This window comes from Polistes dominula, unplaced genomic scaffold (assembly GCF_049000335.1).
Source record: "Polistes dominula isolate Pdom_NZ unplaced genomic scaffold, Pdom_raw_medaka contig_11, whole genome shotgun sequence".
NCBI classification, from domain to species: domain Eukaryota; kingdom Metazoa; phylum Arthropoda; class Insecta; order Hymenoptera; family Vespidae; genus Polistes; species Polistes dominula.
In genome coordinates this window covers 3,219,356-3,228,447 of record NW_028301154.1, presented here as the reverse complement: position 1 = coordinate 3,228,447, position 9,092 = coordinate 3,219,356, and the positions used below count along the sequence as shown (strand labels likewise).

The 9,092-nt window shown below is 22.6% G+C and overlaps 1 protein-coding gene across 3 annotated transcripts in view; it reads right to left on the bottom strand.

Annotated features, from left to right (window-relative positions):
- Window positions 1-1,035: 1,035 nt before the first annotated feature.
- Window positions 1,036-9,092, bottom strand: part of Nha1 (Na[+]/H[+] hydrogen antiporter 1) — a 93,872-nt gene continuing 85,815 nt past the window's right edge. For 2 of the 3 annotated variants that reach the window (XM_089178570.1, XM_089178569.1), the window contains one exon: window positions 1,036-3,877. In XM_089178570.1, the coding sequence (XP_089034696.1) occupies window positions 3,350-3,877 (528 nt within the window). In that variant the 3' untranslated portion in view covers window positions 1,036-3,349. The remainder of the gene's footprint in view (window positions 3,878-9,092) is intronic. The other variant, XM_089178568.1, reaches the window with a different exon arrangement.

The window sequence follows — 9,092 nt, the reverse complement described above, 5'->3', positions numbered from 1 at the left end:
ATTTAATATACATATATATATATATCTCAATATAATGAGTAAATTAAATAGAAATAAATACAATGACAAATTTGAAGCATTTATAAATTTGTTTATGTTAGTTGCCAATACACACACACACACACACGCACACAGACCTTCTGTTCAAAGACGTATTTTTAATGTGACAGCTTTATTATTATTATTATAAATTATGTTTTTACCATTGAAACAAATTTATTCTCATAATATTTGTATATTTATATTTTATTATTATTGTTGTTGTGTGATAAGTTTTATTATAAATAATTATTTGTTACTAAAGTTTTAAATACCTTGAAATTGTTTTATGTTTTGTATATTTTAATAAAATTACATGAATTTTTATTTCTATCATACAAATTTTAATTACTTTTTTTTATAGATATTTTTTTTGCTACTTATATTAGTTCCCCTCATATATATATACAAGTATATATAATTCTACTATGTTATTATTATTATTATTATTATTATTATTATTATTTTTACATGTAAAGTTAATGTAATTTATAATTGTATTATTTTATTTTATTTTATTTATAAGTATATATAACTAATATAGTTTTTTTTTTTACTATTAAAACAAATTTTGATTACTTTTTTTTTATAGATATTTTTAATATAAAATTTTTTTATTTTTTGATACTAATATTAGTCCCCCTAATATATATATTATATTATATTATATTATATTATATTAAATTATATTATATTATATATTATTATAATACTATTATATATATATATATAGTTGTTTTTATATAATTATATTATAATATTATATATTATATTAAATACTATATATATACTACTAATATTATATATTATATATTATATATATATTTATTTATATATATTATATATATTAATTATATATATTATTATATATATAATTTTACTATATTATATATTGTAATTAATATTTTATAATATAATACATTGTAATTTGTAATTGTATTATTTTATTATATTTTATTTTTGATATCGTTCAACTTTTTATATATTATAATATATATTGTATTATTTTATTCTATTTTATTTCTATGTATATGTACTTATATATATATATGGTTATTGTACTTTTATAATTATATTATTTTATTTTATTTTGTTTTTGAATATTTTTCAACTGCACTCATTTGTACGTTCAGTAGATACGTACAATTTGTAGTTTCTGGATTTCTCTCCCTCTCTCTCTCTTTCTCTTTCAAAGAAGAAAAAAAAAAAGAAATAAAAAAATAGATATGATATCTTCGGCAGCACAATTTGATAAGCTTCGTTCGTAGATTCTCATCTTTGAACTTCCGAAGTAGTTACCGGTTGAATAATAGTACGGTTTCAAAAAGTTGTTGTGTGTGCCACAACCAAGCAACAGCCCCACTAATTTTCCTGTTTCTTCGATACATTTTTCTGTTTCTTTCTTTTTTTTTTTTTCCTTATTTTTTAAATTTTATTTTATCTATCATAGAGAGTGTATCGTTTCTTTCTTTTCTATCTATCTTTCTTTTTTATTTTTTTTTATTTTTTTTTTATTTTGGAAACAGGACGAAGTATAAGGAAAAAGAGGAATAGAAAAATAAACCAAAAATTATTTTCTTTCCAAAGATTTGGATCAATCTTTTCTTTATCTCGATCAAATATTTTTTATATTATATTTTTTTTTCTTTATATATATAATACGAAATGATATACATATATGTATCTCGTAAAAGTAAAACGCTTTTTATTATATACTTATAAATAAATGTAATATTTATAATTAAAGTAATAATTGTATATTAATTTTATAATACAATGTTAATCGATTTTTTTTTTTTTTAATTTTTTTTATTTACTATAAACGTATGAATTTGAGAAGAATGTTTTTCTTGTTTTTTTTCTCTTTTTTTTTTTCTTTGAATGGTACAAACAAAATATTTCATTTTATCATTGAAATAATTGTTTTTATTTTTCATAAAATATTAAACACGATTCCAAATTCCATTTGATGGGAAAAAAAAAAAAAATACGAGTATAATATTTCGTTTTTTTTTTTTTTTAATTATTTTTTAAATAAATTGTGTAACAAGATGTTCTTCTCAAATTCTACTTATTTATATTATAATTAAAATAATAATTAATATTATTATTTAATAAAATCTTATTTATCTGTAATTCGAATTAGTGTGATAAGGCACGTTAGCAGTTAAAATAAAATATGTACAAAAAATCTACGTGCTACAGCTGATAAAATATTGTAAACAAAATTAAAAATCATACATACGTGTGTGTAATTTAATATCTAATTATTTAGATTTAACAAAAAATCATTTCTAAAATTATTATTATTATTATTATTATTATTTTAATTAGGTAAAGTATAATATTTACATTATCTTTCCTAGTCTCATCTTATTTCTATAATTTCATCTAATCATAATTTATATATATATATATATCGTCTTGTCAAATTGATGTAATTTTATTGTTTAATCCTAAACACGTATTTTTTATTATTTTTTTTTCTAAGCATAATTTTTAAGAAATTAGATCTGTTTGGTTTGATAAAAAAAAAATAATTAAACTTATTATCGTTATCTGTATATCGTATAGTTTTTTCTGTTTCTTTAGGAATAATAATAATAAAAAAAATAAAAAAAAAAAACAAACGAGTCAAAAATAATTAAAAAAATATATTTTTCTACGAAATTATCATCTTATACGAAGAAAAATTAATTTTGTTCATTTATGTATAATATATTTTTATGTCTTACCTTTTCTATTACTTTTTTTAATCATAAGTAATCTTATCAGAAGAAAAAAAACCTTTAGAAAAAATACTTAAAGTAAGATACTAACTAAACTACATATCATCCCTTTTTACCTTTGATCATGATAATAAAAGAAAAGAAAAGAAAAGAAAAAAAAACTAATGAGAATAAAGAAATATTGATGACGTTAGGTCAAATAAATATATATATATATATATAGTACGAAGCAAAAAAAAAAAGAAAAATCTTATTTTCCTGTTGTCATCAAAAAGATAAAAGGGGTGGGTAGTTGATGATGATGAGTAAGAGGTAAATTAGATGAAAAGGTTTAACGACCTAAGTAAGTAAGTAATAGACAAAAACGATAAAAAGGACGACTATATACTAAAACCAAAAAAAAAAAAAAAACCAAAAGAAAAAAAAGTGCTAGGTATAATAAAAGAGAAAATATAACGTTAGAAGAAAAAAAAAAAAAAAGAAAGAAGAAGATAAAAATGAAGAAGAAAAAGAAGAAGAAGAAGAAGAAGAAGAAGAAGAAGAAGAAGAAGAAGAAGAAGATAATAAAAAAAAAAAATTAATCAAGGTTTCCTATCGTTCTCAGTTTCCTCGAGATCAGGATCCTCGTTTATTATAGAAATATCCCTTATCGATGGTCTCCTAGTTTTCCAAGCATCCGGTGGTACACTCGGGGTCGTAGTTTTGGTTAATAATTTAGGTCCAGACAATGATATGATTATTGCACCAGCCGGTGCCGTTAATAATATCGAAAGAACGCAAATGGTCAATACGATGTTGGCATATTCAACTTGTTCAGGAACGTCTTGATTAACCTCGTCAAGGGTAACTGGTCCTAAGGCTGCTTGTACTGTTGCCTTAGCCATCCAAGATAATGCGATAAAAACTTTTTCTTTGGTATTTAATTTACAACCTATACCTACGATTATCGTTACGATTATTCGTATTATTATACCGGCCAATAAACAACCTATCCCAAGGTATACGGTTTTTCCTTTTAATTCGTCGATCCTTATTTGAGTACCAGTTATACCAAATAATATTGGCTCGAATATCATCCAAAATATTTCGAATGACGTTGCTACTGGATTCTGAAAAACAAAACAAAATAAAAAAACAACAAAATAAAAAAATTAATAAGAAAGAAAAAATATTCATAAAGAAAATGGAGAAGAAGGTTATTTTTATTTTTATTTATATTTATATGTGTATTGTCAGATAATTATGTATTATATTTAATTATTAGTAGAAAATAGTAATAGGTTTTTTTTAAATTTATTTTTTTTAAATTTATATTTCTATGTATTGTAAGATATAATTATGTGTTATAATTAATTATTAGCAATTATATATGACCAATTATATAAATAATTACATACACACTATTTAAAAAAATAACTAATAAAGAAAATAGAAATAGGTGTTTTCCTTATATATATATATATATATATATATATTTTTTTTATAAATTATATAATAATGTGCAAAACGATACATGTGAAACTTATTATTCTTCCAATGAAGGTTTATTTTATTTGTATATTTTTTGAAAATCATTATATAAATATATAAAATATAGTATATTATATATATTATATATTATAAATATAAAAATATTATTAAAAGGTAAATAAAAATTATAAATATAAAAATATATATATATATATATATATATATATATATATATATATATTTTATATTATAATATATAATTCCATATATATAATAATAATAATTATATATTATATAATAATATAATATAATAACAAATACTTTATATGATTAATTAATATAAATATTTAATTTCTACTTTGGTAGATTTTTCCCTGCACCCCCCCCCCACATACACACACACACTATACATCCTACACCATACACAAATACACCCCTTTAATGGATAGAATAAAAAATTAGCAAGATATTCAACGAACCGAATGACACGATCCCTATTGAGGGGATGAAAATGACCTTGATAATACTCTCGAGTAGTCGACGATGCTCATCAGACTCCGTTAACGTACCATCCACCCAACCCCCTATCCCTTTCCACCACCCTCTTTCTCCCACTGCTCATCTCGAGATACGTATTTACTACATATGATGTTGTTGCATACATTATGGTGCAGCACCATATAATGTCACAATATAACATACGACCTCTATCCCCGTATCTACTCAAATTACCACCCCATAAACGATAATATCATCCCTTAGCTCCTAAATTTATGCCCTTTTATGTACAAACACTACCTTTATCTACCATCACCTCAATTCAACCACATTCACTCCTATTCTGTCAAATTTCAATTGCTGTTGATAAACAAAAGGGTCGGGGAGGGGGATATAAACAAAATAGTGTGTGTAATGATTTATACAAAAAAAAAAAAAAAATACAAATAAAAAATACCTTCATAGGAGGAATAATAAGTTTCACATATATCGTTTTGCATATACAATAGTACAAAAATATAGTATTTGTATATAATATATAAATAATTATATATAAATATAGAATATACAAATTATATTTATTTATTATATAAATTCTTATATAATATATAAATTAATATTTTATTATTATTATTATTATTATATTTTATATATAATAAAATATATAAAATATAATATTAGATAAAATGATAATGGCAACAAATATGAAAACAAGTTGATTGAATTATCCGAATTATCTGAATTATATCTATAATGATTCATCATATATATATATATATATATATATATATATATATATATATATATATTATTGTTATTATACTTCGTTGGAAAACTCACTAGGGGTGTTTATAATTACATTCTCTGTGATGCTTATAGGCACCATCATTTATTCCCATTCAACTTCATGGGGGAAAACGTTGGAGGTTATACACACGTTTATATAGGATCTTCCGTAATTATTAATATTTCACTATACCTATATCGCGTTATACTTAATGAACGTTAACCTTATATGAGGATTCTTCTCACGTTGTATAATATCCTATTCGTTAATAATAATAATAATAATAATAATAATATAATAATAATAAAATAAAAATATAAATAAAATAAAGATTATATTTAATTTTAATTATATTTTAATTCAATGAAAATAAAATAACATTAATATTAATAATCAAAAAATATAAATATAAATATAAATATAAATATAAATATAAATATAAATATAATTAAAATTATATTTTATGTAAATTATTTTCTTATTTTATTATTGTAAATATTTATTATATTTTATTATCGACGAATAAGTAAAAAAGACAAAGCTTGGTATTTGAAAAAAATTTTTTTTTTTTTTTAATTTTAATTCAAATCTTTCTATTTAAAAATAATTAATCATTTGCGTAAGAAAAAAAAAAGAAAAAAAAAACAAAAAAAAAAAAAAAAGGAAAAATTGGAAAAGTTGTAATGAGACCTGCCATTACTATTACGCAAATGTAAAGATTTTTTTCTTTCCTTCTTAACTTTATTTTGTCCTTTTTTTCTTTCAAGTTTTAAATGAATCTCAGACAGTTCGGATTGATGTCGTTGCATTTGAAAATTTACTTTGCTAAGTTAAAATATATTTACATATGTATAACTCCTCTTACCCCCCCCCCCCACTTCCCCTTCCAATGTAGTTAGAAAAGTTTATAGATGTTTTGATAGCTTTAAGTTTGGTGATACGAAGAGACCAACCAATCTACGTGTTGTTCTATAGAAACCCTCCAATTCTCCAACCCTTCACCCTTCACCACCCACATCGATCTGCTTGAATTAACATTGGAATCGAGTTAAATTCGAAGTTACGATAATTGCCATTGTTTAGTCACTACATTCTACATATATCTATTCCTATGTATGTGTATGTACACATATACATATATATACGTATATATGTATATATGTATTTATATACTATGTAGGACAAAAGTTTCCAATTATTACGCAAATACAAAGTTGCATAAGATATTTGTAAGAGACGATTTATTTCTTTAAAATGTAATCAATTACTTTTTCTTTTTTGTTGTTCTATCTCATGATTTCATTTAATTGTAAATGTATATTTTTTCTTTTTTTTTTTTTTTAATTAACAATTTGAAATTCATTCTTAATTATATTGTTTTTTTTTTTTTTACATATTTATCACGTTTTAAAAACAAAACATCCTATGAAGAAAAATATATACGTATTTATTATTTCAAGTATTTATAAATTACATATTATAGTTAATTAAATGTAATATAATTTTATTATATAATAATATAATATTTAAATAAAACGAGACAAGATATATATATATATTATGTTGCATGATCTCTTGTCACGTATCGTTTGTTTTTATTCCAATTAAAATATTGCAAAATATTATTTGCAATATCATTTTATATTCAATGATAAAAAAGAAGAAAATATTATTTATTCTCGTTTATTTTACTTGATCATTTGATTTCATATAATATAATAATTATCTTTAATATACGATTCATTTAATTAAAATTAAATACATGAAAATAATATGAAAAAAAAAGAAAAACAAAAAACAAAAACAAAAAAATTAAAGTCAATATTTAAATTTTTAATTATCATATGCAATGTTAAATGATCAATAATATCTTGAATAATTAAACAAAGGCGTTCACCCATTAAATTTGTATTCACATTCGACGTGTATCATTATCCTTTTTTTTCTTTTTTCTATTACTATTTTAACCAAAGTACCTAATTTCCCAACTTGACATATATTTTCATTTTATTTTTCTCTTTCGTTCCTTTTTTCTTTTTTTTTTTTTTTTTATCTCTCGTCAAATTATACTCATAAGTATGCACCATTAATTTTAACGTTTCCCCGTAAGGTTAGACACCACCACCACTAATTCGAATGATAATCACGAACCGCGGAATGGTACTCTGCTAGCCAGTTTTTTTCTTTCTTTTTTTCTTTTTTTTTTTCGCTCAGGGAAAGGTGTTTGTTATCCTTTCTTCTTCTACTTTCTTTCTTTTTTTTGTTTGTTCAATTTCTCTCTCTCTCTCTCTCTCTCTCTCCCTCTATTTCTATCTCTATTTTTTTTTCTTAAAAGAAAGAAAGAAAGAAAGCTTGTGTGACGGTGAAAGAATACGCGTCAAAAGAATAACGGGTGCTCACGTATATTTGCATTTCTATATAAACCTAGCTTCCCCAACACCTCCCCCCACCCCTCCCCGCTCCACCCCTTTTCCTTCCACCCACTTCCACCTACTCCCCAACCAACCAACTCCTTTTCAAGGGGGAAATTTTTACTAAAAGTCAACGTACTACCTCCTCGTTCTCGACAAAGTGTCGCTCGGGAAACTAACTTTAAAAACGGGAACGAACGAGACGAGACGAGACGAGACGAACGAGACGATGCTAAACGAAACGAAACGAAACAAAACGAAACGAAACGAAACGACACAACAGAATAGAACCGAATGGAACAGAATGCAACAACACGACACGAAAACGAGATAGAGAAACAAAATGAATACGAAAAACGAAAATGAAAATGAAAACAAAAACAAAAACGAAACTCGACGGATCGTAAAATAATTATTTTCAGTTCGGTGATTGTGTCCTATTCGAAAATCGGTTCGTAACACGCAAACTCTTGGCCCAATCATTCACTCATTCTATCACGATCGAAAGTTGGTAGGTGTGAGAGTTGGGATGTAGTTTGTGGTGTGATGGTAGAAGGGAGAAACGCAGAAAATGGTATTTTTTGTACCTGTTTTTTTAAATTTTTTATTTGATTCTAAACAATAGACCTATGTAATAAATTCTCATATGCATATGATGTTTTTAATGTATGTAGGATTTATGATAGTATATACTATCATTGGTCAAAAGTTTGAAATTATTATACTTGATGATTATTTTTTCTATATAAAAAAATTTAATTTAATTTTAAGTCTCCAACTTTTTCTTTTTATTTAATATTATAATTAATATCGCGTATAGAAATATATGCAAAATATAAAAATATATAAAAAATAAAATATAATATTATATATTAAAAATATTATATTAAATATAAAACATTTCTTTTTACTTTATAATATAACAATCTACAAACAAAAATTATTATATAACGAAACGATTTAAAAAAAAAAAAAAATTAAAAAAAAATAAAACAAATAATAATATTAATATTAATAAGAAAATATAATATATAAAATTATAAAATAATAATAACACAATATTCCCTTTTAAATATCAAAAAATATAAATATATATGCAGGTACATATTTGTATTCCATAAAAAGCGTATCTTTTGATCTTAAATTCGTGTAAATCGA